General features: G+C 36.3%; 3 protein-coding genes across 6 annotated transcripts in view; 1 reads left to right on the forward strand and 2 right to left on the reverse strand.

Annotated features, from left to right (window-relative positions):
- Positions 1 to 360: 360 nt before the first annotated feature.
- Positions 361 to 1,028, reverse strand: Tim10 (translocase of inner membrane 10). Its single transcript, XM_081760560.1, has one exon. The coding sequence runs from the start codon at positions 1,026 to 1,028 to the stop codon at positions 738 to 740; it is 291 nt and encodes a 96-aa protein (XP_081616686.1). The 3' UTR covers positions 361 to 737.
- A 28-nt stretch (positions 1,029 to 1,056) lies between these two features.
- Positions 1,057 to 7,194, reverse strand: LOC145687096 (uncharacterized). The gene is made up of 2 exons (XM_081760561.1): positions 6,995 to 7,194; positions 1,057 to 1,207 (listed from the first exon to the last, which is right to left on the reverse strand). The coding sequence occupies exons 1-2, from the start codon at positions 7,030 to 7,032 to the stop codon at positions 1,057 to 1,059; spliced, it is 189 nt and encodes a 62-aa protein (XP_081616687.1). The 5' UTR covers positions 7,033 to 7,194.
- Positions 7,195 to 7,406: 212 nt separating this feature from the next.
- Positions 7,407 to 22,700, forward strand: part of LOC145687018 (cleavage and polyadenylation specificity factor subunit 1-like) — a 117,841-nt gene continuing 102,547 nt past the window's right edge. The window contains exons 1-2 of one of the 4 annotated variants that reach the window (XM_081760556.1): positions 7,407 to 7,536; positions 17,951 to 18,151. In XM_081760556.1, coding sequence (XP_081616682.1) covers positions 17,986 to 18,151 — 166 coding nt within the window. In that variant the 5' untranslated portion in view covers positions 7,407 to 7,536; positions 17,951 to 17,985. Of the gene's footprint in view, positions 7,576 to 7,635; positions 7,804 to 17,950; positions 18,152 to 22,700 lie in introns of those variants that run through there. The other 3 variants (XM_081760555.1, XM_081760557.1, XM_081760558.1) reach the window with 3 other exon arrangements.

Below are 22,700 nucleotides of genomic sequence, written 5' to 3' on the forward strand. Positions count from 1 at the left end.
GCACAACCTTCATACATAGTATACAACTGTTTGTAAATGCTCCCCAAGCTGTCTTTTTCTGTCACTAAAAACTCAATTACAGATCACTGTTTGTGAGGTGTCACTCAGAGACACTATTTTCACAGCTATCGTGGCGCTATCTGTTGGATGACCATATACTTACATACATGTGGACACATTAAACTTCAGTATTGCTATCCCACAGTTCACCCTTGCTCCTTTTATTCTCGATTGTTGGAAAAATCCGTTACTTTCTAAAGAATCATTGCAATAACGCCCTTTCATACAATTATTAAATCAATTTATATATACAAGCATACAAGTAAAAGGAAACTGAAGTTTAAGAAGAAAAAAAAAATCTACAGAACACTTTACTTTATTATTGCGAAGCTTTACAAATATCTAAGATACATCCCTTATTTTCATTACAGTAAAGTTGTCGTTGCTTATGTAAACCTTAACAAACCAGCATTCGCCTGGTTGTACTACAAGAAACCTATCACTACAGGATTTGAGAGTGACATTCTCATTTCCATAGAGTGAGTTAAAGAAATATCAGCATTAGTATTTCCTTTCTTCGTCTTACAGTCTGCTGTACATTATAGATATATTTCTGCAGACATCTTAAAATTTATTTCAGTCACATAGTAACAACGTATGTTAAACTGCAACAACTACTACAAAAACGCTATGTGTTTGAGCTTCAAGTAATACAGACACTACAATGTACTTATCTATTAACTTGCCTTCGACTGTTCCGCTTGTATTTTTCTCATGAACTCTTCGTCCTGCATAGTCAACTGTGTTAACTTTTTCCCGACGCGTTCGTGAATATCTAGATATTTTGCAATACAACGATCAATGCACACTGCTTCACCTTTGCCCAATTCTGCTTCGGTGTACTTAGGGGGAATGCATTTCTTATGACATGCTGCGGTCATCCGATTATACATATCGGACATCATCTCTATCTCCAACTCCTGCACTAGTTGAAGTTTGCTGGGATCCAATTGTGGCAACGCAGTCATTTTGGAGAGTAAAATATACAATCAGCAACTATCCTGAAAATCTCCTGGAACTTTGCTCGTACTCTCCGAAATTGGATGATCTCATACGCTGCCTCACTTTCATACTCTCATAACGATGTTTCTCGACGTAATTTTTCGACGCCACAAATCCTGCTATTCCCAAAGCTGTAACAATAACCCTAAAAAATAGGATGAAAAACATACTCAACATAACTGAAATAATACTATTTAAATACTCGTGAAGATTGAAAAGCATGTGTAAATTTGGGGTTACAATCAATAAATTCTAAGATGATACACTTTTTAACTTACCATTTATTAATAATGACTTTAAATTCTAGTTAAGCAACTGTCATATACTATTATACTATTATAAATTTAAATTCAAATGCCTTCTGATATAAGTTTATGATTATACGAGCAAGATTATAAGTGCTTTTCAATGGCTAGCACAATTCTAAACAAACTAGTTCTACATTATATTTGTTGTTATAAAAGGTGTGTGAGTTTATAAAAGCAATGAGGGAAAAAAAATCGGTGAAAAAAAAAAGAAAGAAAAAAGGAGTTACTCGAAGATTTAATCTCATCATTGTTCACTTGGGCACACAAATTGGTAAGAGATGACAGTCTGAGCAAAGACTGTCAGACGAGTTAACCTGAACTACCGACGATAGTGACAAGTGTTTGCCGAAACAATATAGTGAAATTTAAATCCAATAAGTAATTATTTTTTTAAAAATTATATGATTATGGATCACATCACATCTTTAAATAAATATTTTACATCAACTTTTTTCCACTGAAAAAGAAGAGAAAAGCAGTCATAAGAAATTCTTTTCTAACTCTTCACAAAAACTGAAAGAGTACACATTTAAGTGGAAATCACTTCTTCCTTCTTAGCTTTATTGCCAATTACAAGGATTTCTTCGAGCGACTGCGATGTAAGTAATGGAGAAACTCACCATCTCCCCCAGCCTGTGTCCAATATTACAGTTCGCTGCGGGTTACATAACATGGACATACAGGATTGGGTTGCACGGGCGAAACCGCTGATATACGACCATCACGTTTTAGCACGACGCCAATGAGGTCGCGAACATTTAACATGGACTACTGACGACTGGAAATATGTGATATGGTCGAATCAATCGTCACTGATTTATTTCAAACCCCGGACTGTGTTTGTGTGTGGCGAACGCCCGAAAATGCGTATGGTTCACAATTTATTCGCCCAACCTTGAAATATGGCTGTGATGCAGTGGGCCACAATATCCTAGTTTTCAATATTCTGTGCAACATCATGTGCTCAAACTTACCAGTCGCGTCACTGCCCGTGATCATGTCGCTATTTTAGGAGACCATGTGCATCCTATGATCCAGATGCTTCCGGGAAATGACGCTATATTCCATAATAATGTGCTCATTCACACAAGTGCGGCGAGGTTCAAGGAACATCGAGATGAAATTAAACCCCTTCTCTGCCGCCCAATCTCTGGCTCTGAAAGTCACTGAACATCTGTGGTCTGTTTTTCGGACGAATCAAGAGCAATCTCCGCTTCCATTTCCTCTCTCACGGAACTGAGTGATGCAACGTTCCGGAACAAAAAGGCGTTCTATTCCACTTATACATTTACGAACTCCATGACTCATTTCCACATTGCATCAAAGCTGTTTTCAGGGCGAAAGGTGGTTGAATACTACATTCACCTCGTAAGGTGCACAAATCGATAAATATCTGTGTCTCGTTTAGCCTACACGGCTTAACCGACGCAGTAAAACAAAAAGATTTCATTTCGTTTGTCTAAAATTAATACCCATCCTTCAACATTGATCCGTTCAACATAGAGCTTACAATTGCAAGGTTTAGAAGCTGAAGCATGAAACAAGAAAACTGTGAATACTTCTTAAGTTATAACAATGTGTTTATTATGTATCTACTGATTGAAGCTAGAGGGAACATACTCATAAAAAAAACTTTACCTTTGTGCCTCACTTTTGTTTACTTTAATCAGATATTTCCATCCGTGTGGGAATGATTTTCAGCATCACCTCTTTGTCACACCGGATTCTTTCCTTTACATCTCCAATTGTAATTTTATCATTCTTATAAAATACAACTGTACACAGAGTATTCCTTAGCTTGATTTCGGTTATTAATTGTCATTGTCATTTTAACAGTCCATTCGCTGTTTTATGAAAGAACTACTTGTAGAATCAAATCTTTTCTGTGAAATACTAGAATTATATTTTAGTTCTGGTGTTACTCACACGCTGTTGTCACTAAAATTCATCTTTTGTGGCTATTGCAAATACTTTATTCCACTAGAAGCTTTTCAAAAATATTTAAAACTTTTGTGAATTACATAACCTGTATGGATAAAAACTTAAACTCTATAATTGTATATATATATATGTCTTTAAGATATCTTCTATTCAAACTTAAGGTTCTTCTCTTTCGTTTCAGATATGATACTGCAAAATAAAAAATTCGAATTAATTTAGATTAATTCGAACAAGCACCTAGTTATTTCATAAATACTGTCCGGGATTTTGACCGCCGTTTGATCGTGCTAGGTGTGAGTGAGTGATGCCATTTGAGTATCGCAGGCGAAGTCGATCCTTAAGCTGTTCATTCCACGGTGAGACGCGTAGCGGTAGGAACGTGTAACGGTGGAGTGACTGTGGTATTCTTGTTGCAGTCTTAGTACTACACAAGGTGGGCATACCACCACCACGGATATTCGGCACCCAATCCCTGCATCTAGATGAATGATTTGTCTACCGCACCATCAAGCGATACAATGAAATGAGAAGTGTCAACGATATACAGTGTAGTGGCAGATCGCGCACAGTGAGGACACTACAGGCAGTTAAAGCAGTAGCTGCAAGGATTCTGCGAAATCCCATCAGAACTCAATTAGTAAACTTCCTAACTGATGCGTTACGCCGGCAAAGTGGTGAAAGCCAAACATCTCCTCGAGCGTTACGAAGAAGTGATCACAGGACAATTCTCTTTTCCGACGAGAAACTGTTCACAATTAAGCAATCCTTTAATATTCAAAATGATCGTGTATACACATAGTCATCAGCGCACGCTGGTGAACGTGTTTCCATGGTGCAAAGTTCCAGCATCAATCACCATGGTGTGGTGGGGATGAGAGCTTTAACACGCTTTCATTTTGGTGAACAAAGGGTGAAAAAATCGGTTACTGTGTACCAAACCACAGTGTTATCGGTTACTGTGACATTGTGAAACCACTGTGTTCCCCAACCAACAATGGGCCTTCCCACAGGATTCTGCTCCCGCGCACAACAGACGGTCAACACAGGAGTTGCTACCGGGCCAACTTCCCCGACTTCATCTCCACACTAGACTGGCCCTCTTGCAACTCAGATCTGAACCCGCTCTACTACAAACAGTGGTCAGTGCTTCAATCAATTACTTGCAAGAAGAGACCTCCTAATGTGGACTTCCTGAACCGCGCCCTGGCCAAGGCAGCCCGCCACTTCCCTATCGACACTGTTCGTAATATCATTGACGAGTGGTCTGCCACTCCGGGCTTGCATCAAAGATCAAGGTGATCATTTTGAAAATTGATTAGGGCTCTTTACGCTCCACACTTTTATTTATCATTTGCAAAAGGATATTAATATACTTTCAACACTGTGTCTGAGTTTCTTTTCAAACATTTGAAAAAATTTATAAAATAACTACGTGATCCTTTCATATAACACAGAGTGAACTGTTAAAATAACGGTGACAATCAATAGGTGAAAATTAATAACAGAAATCAAGCTACAAAATACTCTTTGTACAATTGTAATTTATAGGAAAGCTAAAATCACAACTGAAATGTAAAGGAACGGATCCAGTGTAAAACAAGCTGGTGAGTATCGCCACGCTGATGGAAATATCTGATTAATGGGAACTATTAGATGCTGAAGTACTTTCAATGTGCATCCCCCCTCCCCATCTGTTTCATTTGCATTATTAGTACTATTGTAGAGGCCACCAAACTTTGGGCGTTTCTGAGAATGGCATTTAGTATCTCCCCCAAATCCATCGACGGCTCCGAAACCGGTACTTCAACTTATAGCGAGCCGTTGTAAACGACCTTGTTTATACGATTACTCACCATTGCTGATACGCCTGCTCCTTTGGACGCAATCCCCGCTAATATTCGGGTCCCCCTACCACGCTCCTGCCCTGACATTGTAAGATTGCATTCGTGTTTTTATTGGCCATCTAACACAAGCTGGGTCGTGTTTTACGCACCTAGTTTTTATACTATACGTCCACACTGCATTTATACTCATCAAAATAACAAATAACAAACTGCAATCATTACTAAATAAACCAGCGTCACTAACAAGTGATTTAGGGCAGAAACTAAATAATACCTTAGATTTCATTTAACATTTAATAATCTGACGTACTAGTGTCATCACAAAAAATAATAATAATAAAATATTTTTTAAAAATGTTGGATTGGTAAAACTGTTATCCTTGTGGTATCGAAGAGTGTGCCAAACAATATTTCCATGCCGATATTTGCATGGTACAAAATTTGGATGGCATTTATAACCTCCCCTGACTCGTTTCATGGCTCAGTATCCTATTTTTGTTTAAACTGTGATAAAGGTAGAAAACCATCGATCCCTGCGGAACTTTTAACCCTCTTCGCTCCATGTCGCTCGCTCAAATTTATTTTATGAAATAAGAAGAGAGATCTTATATGTGCAAATTGGGAGAGAACTAAATATTAGTCCAAAATTTCAATGGTTTTTCTCTATTAGTTTAAAATTTACAAGCGCGTATTAAGACAAATGGTCCACCAGATTTGAATCTCTGTCCAGTTTTGATTTTTTTACTCTTTGAATACAATTATTACGTTAGTTTAATATTTAATAACAATGCATTCTTTTACTTGAAATAACACTGTACATTTAATGTAAAGCGTCTACAGTTTTATACTTATCTAGTGATCACGTAGCACATGTTGGTACGTGTTTTTATGGCATCCTAGTTTGCAGATATTCCATCAATTATTTGGTCATGCGTTAAAAACGTAATTCTCTCAAATGTACTAAGGGTATTACTTTCTCGGTCAAAACGCACTAACTCTTTGAAGCTCATTACTCCTTGAACGAATTGGAAATTTTAGAAGAGAACAAGCTCTCCACACAAGAATTATTTTGCATGTATATATCAATATCAGTTTTATGCACACAAAAAAAAAAAAAAAAAAAAAAAAATCGAAACGCTTCGCCATTACTCGAGCAGACAGATCTAAGAAATTTTGACACATTTTTTACATTTTTAAGTTAGGTACGAGCTTTTGTTTCTGTTAGTAGAACATGTACTATGAGGAGCTCCATTACTACTTGCAGATTGATTTCAGGAGGGCTCAGTATAAATATAATAAGGAAATATGCCGTAAAAACTCATTGCATACACCACGAACCAACTTATGCTAGATAGCAATTAAAACCAAGAATAATATCTAACCGAGCCGGAGGAGAAACTAAGGGAGACCGAGCGGTAGCGAGTAGGTGCATCAGAAAGGATCAGGAGCGTTAGTGACGGGAGATATACCCATAAAGGAGGATACTGGAAGAGCACACTTACATATACAATACTTTTACTGAAAATTCATTTTAATATGCTAAGCATTGACAGTGATTACTTATATTCTCATTTCTTCAAAAAAAAAAAAAAATCTTTCACATCGTATTTTACCCATGAATTTCCTATTTGGTAGAACCGTCTACTCGAGTGAACCCATTGTCTATACCTATCACTTTAAAACTTTTTAATATTCTCAAATAATTAGACAATGTGTAACTGGTAGCTAAAATCACGAGTTTCCCATTTCTCATTTTATAATATTGACCTGGAAGAAGCGTGATAGAATGAAAATTAGAAGCAAATAATAAATAAAAGTAATTAATTTATATCTACTTACCATCCAATTGCAACCTTTGTGTGAATACCCAACGGCATTGCATCTCACATTCTCAAATTTACATTTATCATTTAAGATAAGTTTTTCCAATGATATTAATATAAACCCACGTTTCCTTCGCTAGGTTTACCGGACTTCTCGACGATCAACGTGATGCAACACGATTTCTGACTCCAAGCAGCCGACCCGAGTTAGTTTTTAAGTTGAACATCGTCGCCTATTCTCTGCTTCCTAATCATGATAAATATGTGCGAAATGAAAAATATTAAGAGTACGGTATGTCATTGCATAGATGTAATATGTCAGAAATGCCAATAATGAAAATGAAAGATACATTTTCCGCTTTTTTCTTTATTTGGTGGAAACAAATTTAGTCAGTTGGTCAGAAAGGTTGTAAATTAGTAAACTCCGTTGGTTACTTGATTGGCTCGTATCAATGGCAGAAACTTGATTGGCTCGTAACAGGAAAGAAACCACACGTAAACAATCACTTGGCGTTTGTCAGTATCAATTTTTTGAAAACGTGTTGTGTGTGCGAGCCGGTGAGGAGTGTGGTAATAATAAATTGTAGATGTCAAAAAGTATTTAATCACATTTATCCTTTATATCATATGAGATTATTTTTTATGAAATTCAGTCTTTGATCTAATATACATAATACCCACTATTTCCATACTTAAATAGAGGCTGTTTTTGTGCTTGTTCTGCTCGGAATGAGCAGAAGCAGAGAAATGTAATTCTCTGGACTGTGCTGTAAATTGTAGCATAAATTTCCCTCAACTCTGTAGAAGCATGTACTGAATATGAAAGTAAGTACATATCCTACAGTGTTGAACAAATAATTTGAACATTGAACTTCATGTGAGGCTGAAATTTTTTGAACTACATTGGAATTAAATTTGTGGTAGTCGCTTTATGAAGAGTAGTTACCGTGTGAGGAATTTATGTCTAACTACCGATCAAGGTGCAGCTTGAAGACAGTCTGTCATTTTTTGAAATAATTTTTTACTTCTAAATGATTCCGCAAAATCTTCTGGGCTGTCCCCTGACGCATGCCCCAATAATAATGCAGTTTGAGAATAGGGATCCACACACCAATTCCGTGCAGGTCAAGTGTAGGCACTCAAACGAAATAATTTGAAAATTATAATGCTTTCAATAATTTCCTTCTTGTCGTCCTAGAAATGATTTCGGCTGTAATTGTCCTCTACCAGATTCGTGTAGATCAAGTTTAGGCACACCATTCAAAATAATTTCTGCAAAGTTACAGTGCTTTCACTAATTTCGTTGTTGTCCTCGAAGTGATTACTGAACGATTAATTTCTTTCACAATTTGCATACAGCGTTTACACATATGCCATATAAACAACAGTACAAAAAAACAAACCTGTGTTAGGTACCCATGAACAGCACGAATGGTAGCTATCTAACTGAGTCAAGACATAGGAAAGCTTGTAAGCCCGGAAGGTATGCCTGAAAAGAATAGGGGCTTCAGCGAGGGTAGTGAAAACACGTAGATCTTTCTAGTGATACGAGTTTCCATAGCGCTTGCAGGGCTCATAGTGAGTGTCTTTTTTTAACTAAGATACTTTTTTTTTCAAGTAGGTCACTAAAAGTTATTTTTTTGTGAGGTAAAGTGACTTTTTCGTGTGATATATGTTTTGCATTGGCAGTTTTCTAAGAAAAGTATAAAAATAAATGGAAAAAGTCAGAAACTTGTTACTCATTACTCTTCTGAAAGCTTCAGTACGTACTGCCACATGTGAAACAGTCAGGATTATTCTCACTTCAGCTTTTATTCTTTCTAAAGTACAGTGGATGCTTAAGCTCTCAAGATGGGGTTGAGAACCCTTCTGTGTCCATTCTTTCTTCTATCACAATAGTCTTTTAGTTTTCTCTCGTAATAGTTAACTCTCCGCTCAACGTTGTGTGTGAGTATTTGTGTGATTTATCATGTTCCTCTTGTGTTATGTTTGTTGTTTGTTCTTCTTAAGAGTAGGTGATGAATTTGAATATTTCATGGCTTTGAGAACTCTCAGTGCTAAGTTAAATATAATGTCTAGGATGAAGAAATTCGGAAATAGACCAGAACTGGTTCCACTTACTCAGAAGTTTCTTATATCTTCTAAGTCTGCTTACCGTAACTACAAAGCATACTTAGAAAACCTAAAAAAGGAGGAAGAAAAAAAAGATGAAACAAAAGAACAAAGAACGAGTGAGGTGATGTAGAATTTGACAAATAAAAAGAGGGGCATGATGAGATTTTGGTCACTTTTTCGTGTGCTTTTGGTCAGTTTTCAACTATTTACAAGAGACCAGACCACTATGAGCCCTTCGCTTGTAATGGTTTCACACCAGTAGTGCACTACATTTGTAAACATAACATACAGCTCTTGTACCCTATGCAGAAATACTCTGCTGGCGGAAAATAATAACCAATATGCACTCACTCACATTAACTGTCGTATAGCACTTGTAAACATAAAGTACAGCTTTATAACTTAACTATTTAATTCTGTTGCCTGCAGAAATTTGTTTTTTATAAACATATTTCTCAATGGTGGTATTGAGTTCTATATGTAAATTCTGCAAAATGTGGTGTGCGTAAACTTAAGCAGCACCATAATTACATGCAGACCTATATTTTTGGGGAGTTAGGTATACAATTCCCGCTCCAAGGAGGAGTGCATCACGATGGGCTTCTACCGCTCGGGAGTGCGTCTATAGAGAGCAGGCGCATAAGCGACAATGAGTATACACATAAATGAGGGTAGCGGGGAAAAAAACCACTATATATGACATAAAAATACTTAACTTTACATGTTGTACTATGTATTTGTACGTTATTGGGACGCTAGAGGTCGATCCGCATATGTTTTAATTGCTTCCACATTGCTCATCTAAATTAACACATTACGTAAATTTCACAAATATGTTAATCACTTAACTCTGAGACTTATATGGTTGTGGCTTATGAGTTAATAAACTGCCTTCAAGTACTTAGCTTCATCTGACTTCACTTGGCGTACTGTCGTTGATGACTGCCTTATGGAGGGAACCGTGCTTGACTGGTTAGACTTTCATTAATATGCAACGCTCCACAAAATGTAAGCAACCCGAGTGAACGTGGGATAAGTAATGTGTTGGGCCCATTAAAGACTGACATGTGGGATGTACATACAAAGAGACGCACAGTCAAGGCGAGAGTCCGCTATAGCACCGTCGCAACCGCACTGAACAGATTTTGCCAGGAGGCGTACACGACAGCACAGTTGTGTCTGAGGCCGCAAACAATGAGTTGGTGGTTCCTGTCTGGAATATCAGGTGAAGGCTGACAGACGACATTTGAGTGACGTTGACTGCGGGCGAATAATTGGAAGATTGGAACTAGGCCGATCTCAAGTGGGCGTGACGCAGGAATTCAATGTGAACAAAAGTGTTATGTCAACGCTGTGGAGTCGCTTCCAAAGTGGACATACAATCAGTAGACGTCATGGAGGAAGTCGGCGGCCGATGATTGGTTTTTCACAGTTCCTTCCAGACGTAACCGCCAACATGTTAGTCGTGAAACTGTTCGTCGGTGGCTCAATACGGCAGAATTGTATAACAAGAGGCTGTGCTGTGTGTACCATTGAAACGGGAGCACAAATGTACACGTTGCGCATGGATTCAGGAACACGTTGCATGGGAGGAACACCAGTGGGCGCGCATTATAGAATGACAGCCTGTCATCTGATTTTGGTCAGACATTATTGTGGAGACAGCCAGGAACACGCTATCACCCGAATTTCATTGCTGAACAGCCGTCGTTTAGCGATGGTTCCATCATGGTGTGATGTGAGATCATGCTGAATGAGAAAACGGACCTGCATATTCTGGAACATGGTATTTTGACGAGACAACGGTGTCGGGGTTAAATTCTCCATACACATGTGCGCAATTTCCGTGGAGCATTTGGTGCGGACTTCCTGTTTATAGTTGACAATGTCGGCCCACACCGTGGACATCTAGTGTCTATCTGGGGATCGAAGACAGTACGCGCATTGCGTGGCCTGTATACTTACCGGACTTGAATCCCATCGACCATGTGTGGAATGCTCTTGGGCGGCGACTAGCGCAATCCACTACCACGCACTCTTTCTGAACTAAACGGCTCGTCTCGAGGAATGGCGCCATCTGCCGTAAGACTTGATCAACACTGATTTGCAGCTTGGAAGCCAGATGTCGTGCCTGTGTATCTGTTCCTGGTGATCACACGCCATATTGATGAATGCCTATGCCCTTGCACAGTTCAGTTTTACATGTCGAGGTATCGTGTTTCTGAACTTTCTGGCCATCCTGTACATTCTTATTATTTATTTGTGTTGCATTCTGAATCTGTAGCGTCTTTATGTTGATCATACTTGGTGCAGCAATCTTTTCGTTTTATTTTCTGCTACTTCGAGTTGCTTAAGTTTTGTGAGGCTGTGTATTTCTACGTAGATACGCATCTCACAAGTAAGAACACAATATAGGACTATTTCGATTATTTACAGACTGGTCTAATAAAATAATATTGCAAATTTCTTGTGTAAATTTTACAAATATGTGAATCCCTATTCTCAATCGGCACCTAAATAATTGGGTACAGATTGATAATGTTGTGCAAACTGATGTGCTCTGAAAATGATTACGAGCTATCCTATTATATGGAATTATTTCATCATGAATTCACTCTTAGTGTCTCAGAAATTGTTTCTTAGGGTAGGATTACATTCATGGGTGCAGATTCAATTTACGAGGACTCTCTTTACGGATATAAATACACGTTCGGACGGAAGTCACAAACACGACAATGCAAAAAATACCAACTTGTGCTAGGTTACTACTAAAATCGAGAATGTAACTGCATGAGGAAAGGATCGGAGCAAGGGGATCCGTGCGGGTGTGCTTCTGCTGGGAGAGCAGGCGGGTCAGCATCCGAGAGTTGCGCATAAATAAGGACAATCCAAAAATCAATCCCATAAAATCATATAGATTAGAGCAGTTAATAGTTTCACACTTCTACCTCTTTACTTGGAAACATAAAATACAAGTTTCTTATATCGTCGCGTCAGAGAAACTAATATAAAGCTACATGTTCATGCAGGCCACGTACTTCAATTAGTATCAAGGGGGCTGGGGTAGTCAGTGGTAGGGCGCTCACTTCTGGTGCGTGGGGTCTGTGGTTCAATCACAGATCGCACCAAATAAATTTTCTGGTTGACAGATATCGTATGTTTCCTCTAGATTCTTCTGTTTTCTGCTACTTCAAAACAAGTAAAAATATTAAACAATGTATAAAGGTAGTAATTGTGCATGTTGTATCGTGTAGAAAATTGACTCGTAATGACTAAAAAATGTATTCCATCGCCAACTTTTCTGTTCTTATTAAACAGGCCCGAACGAAATTCGTGATCCATTGAAAAGTGGAGGCTTGAGCGAGTGAAGGCAGGAAAAAGGCACCGCGCCGGGAAGCATGCTATTTTCATAAATCTGATTTAAACTATTCGTTGAACAAAACAATACGTTTATTAAGAAAATTATTAACGTGTAACAGTTTCGCCAACTATTCACTTAGCTTCATCAGAGATAGACCCAAGAGGAACGGGAATGGCGGAAACTTCATAACGAGGAAGCCGTACACCGTTTATCAAACATAGTTAGGGCCGTTAAGTCGAGGCTCAGGTGCACAGTTCATGTAGCCAAAATGGAAAAAAAGTAGGAACGTTTCTCAAAGTTTTAACTGAAGGTCCAATCGGGAAACGACTATTAGGAAGACCCGGGCTCAGATGAAAGGACAATATTAAGATGGATCACGCAGAAATAGGAATACAAAGTAGAAACTGGAACCAGTTGGCTAAGGGCAGAAGTCAGTGGAGAGCTTTTGTGAACGCGACATTAAACCTCCGGGTTCCACGGGCAATAGAGTGAGTGAGTTAGTGAAAGGCCATAGTGGGTAAACTACCAATAGAACATAGTGCATCAGCGTTTTAGATTCTTTTCTTTTATCACATAACTCAGAAAGTATATGCAGGAGTGGGGAGGGAAATAGAGCAGAATCACGTAAAGCTAAAGTTGCATTTACTCCAATTATGGTTCAGATTTATATTGATTTATACATGAATTTTATGTGTCTCTCACGGAAACTATTTGGATCTGCAAAAGCCATCCTGGCATTATCCCACAAAGAACCCAGAAATGTCGCTTAGGAATCCTACTTACTGAAAGTACATTTTCTGAGTCGTTCATGTGTGTTTCCGTAGAATGTCGACTGGCAGCACGTATACGTCCCATTCACATCCCGTTACCCGTGGCTAGGGTGGATTGATTTAAATAAGTCTGATTTAAATCGAATTCCGAAATAAATTAATTTAAAGTGAAAATAAGTAAAATCCCCTTTCCGTTCTGTTATTTCGATTATGGAAGTTAATAATCATAATACAATGAGACTCAAATGTACAGTATAGTATGAAAATAAGTGTCATACAGAGGGTGATTAGGGAAAATCCCGTTTAGAACAGGTAACGGAGCAATCCTGCTTTCTTCTTTTTGTAACATTGGGTTTGGGCCTTAAAATCGTTAACTATTCCATCGACATTTAAGACGAAAATTCTTTGTGTGTGTGTGTGTGTGTTTGTTCCCAGATAATAGGGCGTATTTAGAGGGGTCCTATCCCCCCTCCAAATTTTTTTTGTTAATTTTATAACTTTAGGCGAAATTTATGTATTTCATGCCGCAAACTAGTTCTGAGTTTTTAAAAATAGGCCCCTGCCAAATATCAGTAACTTTTGTGAAAAAAAGTGTCATTTTGATAAACGTTCCTGTACTTTTTCCTTAATGCTTAACGTTTTACATTATATAACCTATTTTTAAGTGATAGGGTAGAATCTTCATTATTCGATTAAAAAAGTACCAATAATGCTTTTTACTTTATTTTCTTCAAGACTGGAGGCATTTTAGATCATGTTACATATGCTTTCACGCCTTTCTGCGTTGAGGCATAGTGCGTGATGACGTCATAAATTTAAAAGGATTTTGTTATGCGTATTATTATTTTTGGCGGGTTACATTTTGCATTCAGAAGAATGAAATTTTGCACACACGTTCAGTGCATCCCTTAATAATTTTCATGTTTTCAGGTCTCTGCGTGGAAACAGCGGGGTCCAGAGGGGCAAAAATGTTTTTTTTAAAAAAAGGATATTTTTAACAAAAAAAAAAGTAGCTTCTTTCGTGATTTTCCCGCCTCAGATGTAGACATATGAATGGTACTGTTTGAAAGGTTGTTCTATTGAAGAAAATGATGTACGTACTATGTTCCTAGGATGAATAGGGATGTCTCAGGAAACTGTTACCTGAGATCCTGTTTTATACGGAAATCTGGGGTATTTGGGGAATATTAGTTTTCGCGTTCTTACTTTTGCACCTACAAGATTGAAATTTTGCACATTTACTCAGTGCACCCCTCAGTATTTTTCAGATGTGTTTCAGATCTCTGCCTTAAAACAGGGGGAGGGGTCCATAGAGGTAAAAAATAAAAAAAAAAAAGATATTTTTAACAGACAATTCCTTTTTTCGTGATTCACCCGCTCCAGATACATGATGGAGACATTTTAAGGGTACTTTTTGAAAATTTGTTTTATTCTGAAGAGAATAATGTACAAATCATGATCCTAGGATAAATAGGGATGTCTGATGAAATTTTTATATTACATCCGGGTCATCTGGGGCATTGTGGGAATGTTCTTAGCTCAATGTTAAATAGGTTTCTCACCCTTACTAGTCAAGATAGAAGCTTGAAATTTTGTACACACATTTAGTACACCCCTTAGAATTTCCCAGTTGATTTTGAGATCTGTGCGTTAACACAGGGGAATCCAGAGGGGATCAAAATTTAAAAAAAAAGGTAAAAAAAAAAAAAAAAAAAACGCCGATTACTCTCAAAATTTCCTGCTTCAGGGACACGATAGGGAAATGTGAATGTTACCGTTTCAAAAGTTGTTCTATTCTAAAGAGAGTGATGTTTGTACCATGATCCTAGGGTAAATAGGAATGGTGCTGTAGCTGCTTGACTGAAAGTCTATAATTTATCTTTGAAACGAGCCATAATTTAAAATGGTTAAGAAACATTGTTTGCGATTGATATAGGTTAACGATTAAGGATAATTCAAAATTCAACCCCAATACTTTCACTTAAATGGCATAATTAGCATTTAATACTAATTCCTAATGTTTTTTCTTCAGTTCGCGACTTGTATTATACGAGGAGAAAGATTTGATTTAAATCAAAAAAATCAACAAAAATGATTTTTTAAAAAAAAAAACATGATTTTTTTCCACCCTGCCCGTGGCTGAAAATTCCTTGAACGTCCAAGAGATGTGTCTTTCGTATGTGGAGAGCTAACTTTTTTAACCTACATCTAACTAACGTAAGCTACAAAATTATACTGACTGTGTTCCTATGATATTAATATTTTTCCTTCAAATTCTCATCGATATTTGAGGTAAAATTACCAATTGCCTCTCGTCGGCGGAGCTTAAATTGTGATAGATGTTCGTCTAATTACGTACTAGATTATTGTATGTCAATGATGAGGCATTAACTTTTAGAATTATGTAGCTATTCCCGTAATCAAACTAGGCCTAATACTTGAAACCATCTGTATTAAAAGTCTTGTATACAGTCTTTTTAGTACCAACTATTTTATAAATGACTTAAAAGTGCACTGTTTATATCAATATTAATTAATATTTAATTTACAAGTTACCTTTAGCAAGCTTACAAATTTATTAATTGTTCATTAAAAAATTGATTGAACGATGAAGAAACAAATTTTTAACGAATAATTAATAACGTCCGTAAGTCCATTAATATTGACTTAAATAGTACAGTTTTTAGTCACATATAAATTAGTTGGTACGAAAAAGACCGTAAACTTGACATTTTATGTAGGATTTCCATTATTAGTTTGATTATGGGAATAAATAGTTTTTAAAATTTGTGCTTTGTAATTATAATAATTAGTATGTGATTAGACGAACATCCATTACAATTTAAGCTAGAAATAGTTCCGATAAAAGGCGATCAATAATTTCACCTGAAATAACGATGAGAATTTAAGGCAAAAATATTGACATCACAGAAACACATCCAGGTCAGTGTTATATTGTATTATTTTGAGTTAGTAATCTAAGCTATACTTAGCAAAGCATGTGTTATCACTGCTTTTTCGAATTATTTTCTTGTTATATTATTTTAGATTTTGTTCTTTTAGTTTTTTAGGACCTCAGTTTTAATTTTTATAGTTGTTTTTAATGCCTTATTTTGTATCAGTTTAATTTGAAATACACTTTTGTAAGGAGTTTTATGAGTTTTTAATGTATAATATGTATCTCCTGTTACGTACGGACTTAGTAGTTAAACATAAGATAGCATCAGTTACGTTGATGTTGTGAAGGCATTCCCGCCCCTCCTTTCCTTTAGAGTGTCATCAGTGAAATGTAAGTTAACATCCGAGCGACATATATCAGCGTTGCGAAATTGTTATACTACTTGTAAAGAGTACGCAGTTGGCAATATTTAACGTTAAAAGGAACTAATTTTGCGCGGTAACACAATTAAAATGCATAGGAAAATGAAATAAAACATGAAAATAATAGACATTTAAGAATAACAGTTTTAAAAGTAAAGAACGAAAATTAAACATAGGTAAGTTTCAGTATGATACATTGACATAACCACGGTCATGTAGGAATGTAACGTGGAAATTATGAATTATTTTACCTTTTATTTTCCTGCTAACTGCGTGTCCTTAGCTCTAAAAATAGCGTGGAAAGTGTAGAGTAAGTGAAGGTAGATAAGTAACAGAAACAGTTAGGATGCCGAGGGAAATACTATTTATAGTGAATGCGATTTGAAAATATGATACCTTGGGAAGTCTATGCGGTGCTAGAGTTTCTATTCTGTGTAATTGTTTCATCTCACAGTAGATTACATGGTAATGGAACTCAAGTTTTGGAGATGCTACTTTTTCTTTCAAAATTAAATTTCCCAAATAATGGCCAGATATACTTGGTCTGTACCATGAACGTAATATACAGACAGAAACTACTTTCTTGAACTTACTGTAGGTTGCATGGCTTCTACAAGAAAATTAGGAAAACCAAAAATGGATCAAAAGATTGGAATCTTAGCCAATAATTAGTTTTTGAATCAGGGGCCACAAAATTTATGAACGGCCCTTAAAGCAAGTTTTCGTATTTTCTACGGAATAAACACATTATACTGATTTAACTGATAGTTTGAAATATGTATGTTGTTCTCCAGATATAAGACCTACAAGAATTTTTTTATTGAAATATATTGGATCTTTTGATCCAATTTGATTAGGGGCCAAAAATTTTTGAACAGCCCCTAAATCGAGTTCTCGTATTATCTACGGAATAAGCACATCATACTGAGTTAACTGGTAGTTTGGGTTTGGGCTATAGTATAAAAGTAGCTCTCCAGATAAGGCCAAGGATTTTTTTTATTGAAATATAGTGGATCTTTTGATCCAAAAAGTGCTCAAGGCTCTCCCACCACGAAATAAGTAATTCATTATATATGTAATAGTTCTGAAAGATAAAATAACTTCTACCTTAGCTTTTACAATATTTGTTTTGTAATGTAACAACATTATTATTAGAGACATTATTGTCCTTTTGGCAACTATACATGTACAGGTAGTTTTTGGATGTCTGATGACAAAAGTCTCAATGTCAAAACACAAAGAACGATTTATACCTGAAGAGATATCTTTGTGTATATATATATTTCGAGCAATGAATAACCTCTGTTCACATGTAATAAATAAGATTAATATATTTCGAAGGCACTGAAAAAATGGGCTAATTTATGTTTAACAGAACTTTTTTTGTAATTTTCATTATTTTCAGATGACTTGTGAATAGTTTAGTGGAAGCTACACAACATGTTTTCCATATGTAAACAGACTCATCCTGCTACAGGAGTAGAACATACTCTTAGCTGTTATTTTTTTAATAGAAGAGAGAAGTCGCTTGTTGTAGCAGGAGCTAACATTATTCGAGTTTTCCGCTTAATTCCTGACATAGATTTGAAGAAAGAGAAGAAAACAGGTAAATACGAAATCTAGATTTTACTTCCTCATTTTCAGTTATATATTTTTGAAAGGTATTCTGGATATCATGTGTTTGTTTAAAAGAAATAATATTCAAATTAAGCTATTGTTAATTGAAAAAATAAAAATACACCTCGACGTGGTAATGATGGCTATGTATTTTGACAGCAGTTACAGTGCTACAATTATGTATTTCGTAAGTGGCGTGTATTGATGTCATCTATATTTTCGAAAATAAATTTGAGAGAGCTTCCTCGTGCCATCTTGCCATTGAATTCGTTTCACTGTATAAATATATGTAGTTCAGATTCCACATTAACTATAAAATTCGTGCCTCGCAAGGGACTCTTAATTTCAAACAAACATGCAGTTAGGTTCAAGCTGGCAATAACTAAAAATAACCTAACGAGTCATTCCATGACAAATCAACACATGTAGGTGCCAGTTTCAACCCGACCATCTCAGATTTTTATAAAATTTAGGGAGTTCATTCTAATCATAAAAGAGTGCAGTTACCGTCGCAATTTGTAAATCTCTTTCAGTTTGGAAATGATTCAAGATCAAAGTTCACAGGAAATATCATTTCTGAGCTCATGTAGCTATCTTCAAATATATTTTCTTCCTCATGCTAAAATACACAATATATGAGAAAAGCAGGATAGGATTCCATTATCTCATACAGATGGGAATGGTTTTACCGAAAAGGCTAGGATAACTCTTTATAAGTGACAAATTAAACAATTAAGTTTTTAAAGTTGTAACACTGAAGGCCATATAATTAAACCTTAATGAATGAAAAACATGCAATCTGTAAATACTGTGTTATTATGGGCACGCATAGTAAGCTATCAATGAGGACAGGTCAGTAGCAAACATTCTTGTTCTGACCAATCACAAGGCAAGGCCACAAATGTCATTACTCTATACCTGATAGTGTATTTGGGACAAGATAGAAATTAGTGTGTGTTAACATGTTCGTTGTTAAAGCGTGGATGGCAGATTGGATGCAAAATCCACGACTAAAAGTGTTATGACTGGCCTAGATTACCCAGAATGTAGAGTTCCAGAAGAAGCTGTATTGCTGTAACCCCTTAATAAAAAAAAATAAATAAAAAATAGAAAATAAAAAAAAAATGAACACAACAGATACGGGAAGAATTTATATAAAGTTCAAATGTTTATAGTTTATGTGATCAGTGGCATAACTACAGTCAAAAAAAAAAACAAAAAAAAATGTGATGGATGTAACAAGAAAAGTCCAGTGGCTAGATCTGGACACGTTAAGTCAGCACATCGAGAACCTTGTGATAATATTCTACACCAAAGAATATAAGCCGCTGTTTGCCTGGGAAGAAAGATTTTGTTTCTGTTAAGGAAAATGGACAACGAACGGTGAATAAGCAGAAACGATTAGTTTTAGGAAACCTTAAAGAGTTATATCAAACATTTAAAGATGAACATCCGGAACTAAAAATAAGATTATCCAAATTTTGGCAATTACAACCAAAGAACTGAGTTCTGGCTAGTGCAAGCGGTACCCATAGTATGTATATTTGCAGTATTCACCAAACTGTGAGCTAATGTTGGAAGGCTCCAGATAGAGAGGGTTGACACGTGTTCCTGTCAACACTTACTGTCTTGCTCAGATAACTTGCATTTCTCCACAGACAAAATGTTAGAACATCATGTGAGAACTGCCGAGGTATACATTCGTTCATGAAATACCTAGCTGGGATGTTTTTGAAGTAAGTGGAGTTGATGAAATAACGTACAAACTATGGACATCTACAGATAGAACAACTCTCCAGAACTTTATTTCTTCTGTGGAAGAATTTTTGAAAACATTTGAAGAAAAATTACAACAGATCCTGCTGCACTCTTCATAACCACCCGACAGTCTAAATTTTTAAAAAGATTTAAAAACGAAGCTTTGTGACAATGAATACATTATATCATGTGACTTTACAGAGAATTATGTATTTGTTCTATAGGATGATGTACAAGGGTTCCACTGGAATAATACACAGGCCACCATTCATCCATTTGTTGTTTTATTATAGAAATCCAGAAACCTTGCGATAGATCACATTTCCTTTGTCATAATATCAGATGCATTGAACATTACACTATGAGTGTTCATTTTTTCTAGCGTCATTTGATTAACTTCATTATACTCCATTTCAATAGAACACCTAAATGCATGCATTACTTTTCAGATGGTTCTGCAGCCCAGTATAAAAACCGGAAGAATTTTGCAAATATATGTTATCATTGGAGTGATTTCAATGTCTGTGCATAGTGGAATTTCTTTGCCACATCACATGACAACTCTGTGATGGTATTGCTGATACTGTCAAAAGTGTTGCTGCCTGTGCCAGTTGGCAGTGCTCTTACAACTCTTCGACAATGATACCCAGACAGTTATGTGAATGGTGTTTCAAAAACATTACATTGTTGTCACATTTATTATACAACTAGCGTTGAGTATGATGGTGAAGAACCCCTCCTTCAGAAGCGGTTTGAAAAGACTCGCACAATTGTAGGTTCACAGAAGTTCCCGTTCCAGCATAATACCATCCAAACGAAATTGTTCTGAAATTCATCGGTCATAAGAAATGCATCTCTAATACTGAACCAACAAGAAACATACTTCACAGGGTTTGTTGAATGCATGTAGAAAGGTACACTGGTGGCTTGGATGTGTTTTGAATATGAATGAAGATATCAATGGGATTAAACTTAGCTTCCTACATCCTCGTAGCCCTTCACCTTCATTTGTATACCCTGAGAAACTGTCATCTTTACTAAGGACAAGAAAACTATTCTTACAAGATAAATGTTTCACTTTAACGTCCCACAATTATGCCGTTAGACTAAGGGAAACAATGATTAAGGTAAGTGAATAATGCTGGAACGATTGGTGTAATAAGAATGTGGGAAAAAACCTGAGTGCCCCGAGAAAACCCACTGACACGATTGCCCAAGGTGATGAGACTTTAATACATCATATTTCCCATTATATTGTTTTATATTTCCCAGATTTCGTGATAGGTTATGTAATGTAGCATGAAGAATATATATATATATATAGGGTGAACAATTTATCTGGAACATCTGTGGTAACGGAGAAACCAGAAGAGGGAGAAAAGCGAAACTTCACATTGTTTTACGTATTAAACACCACCCGGTAAACAGTGTTGCCATCCCAGTATAAAGTTATATTTTCTTAAATGGCACTACGTTAGATTATTACATATTTCAAATCAACATGTTAAACGAAGATTTAAAATACCACATTTATCATTTAGTGTTGCAAACTAAGGGTGTTATATCATCACAAATATCCAAAGTTTGGAAGCCTGTATCACACATACAGCACAACGGACATGGACAAGGACAATGAACATCGGAAGTACCTTAGCGTTGGATACTATGGTCATGATATGTCTTGTTCCAGATAAATTGTCCACTCTGTATATATAAAATATCATTTGAAAACTTGTTCAATTCCTTGTGCAATAAACTTTATTTCAGCTTCCTAGGTCAGTTAGACCCAGAGTTATAGCAATTTGAAGACAGCTACATGAGCTGAATGCCGGAATGGTGACACTTTTTGTAAACTTTGACCTTGAATCGTTTCAATACTGAAAGACATGGAACTACAAATTGCGTTAGTAACTACATTCTATGTTTAGAATAATCTCTCGAAATTTCACAAAAATATGAGATGGTCGGCTTGGGGCGTGTGTTGATTTGACATGGAATGACTCTAAGGCTACGCTGAAATGGCTCCTGTAATTTCATCAAAGTTTAGCAGCGCTGGGTATGATCAGTGCTTGAACAAGTATACTGTTAGATGTGTTTTTTAGTGATTATGACATTACGGTATTTATCAAGCGTCGTGAGGACAATTGTGAGCCGTCTTGAATTAAAGAAGCCGCAAACTCTGATGAGGAAAAGTTGTAGTTGCGACTAGTAAGAGTCGAATGCAGACCACACATCATCCTCAAAGCATGCATGCCAAAGCCCCATAGTCTTTACAGGCTTTTGTGCTACGAAGTTTAGTTTAATAAGTAACTTTAGGAAGCATTTTACTAATTACAGTTCTGCTTTCTGAAATCCTTGACAGAGTACTACTTTGAAATGGGACAGTATACTGAAACTATTACATTGTGTGTGTTGAAACCGACAGAAAGCCTAAATATTGCTATTCCCATTAATTTCTTAGTTAATGAATGTTGGCTACTTTCTTTCTTGGATAGGACCTTTATAATCAGTTATGTAACGCTTTTTCATTTCATTGTGAAAACCAATTGAGACACAATAGAATACAAAGGTTCGTATTACATAAAAGGTCAGTTTTAAAATGTTTTGTTTCATTACTTGTGTGTTTTAATTATCATCTTCATTTAAAATTAACTCAAGGTAATGATATCTAAAGGATTGTTTGAGAAGAATTATAAATAATTTCCAATGTAGTTGTATTAATAAGCTTAACAAAATACGAACGTGCCTTTTTTCTGCTTTTGTGTTGTCATGATCCTTGT

This window comes from Thermobia domestica, chromosome 1 (assembly GCF_964235325.1).
Source record: "Thermobia domestica chromosome 1, izTheDome1.hap1.1, whole genome shotgun sequence".
Lineage (NCBI taxonomy): Eukaryota > Metazoa > Arthropoda > Insecta > Zygentoma > Lepismatidae > Thermobia > Thermobia domestica.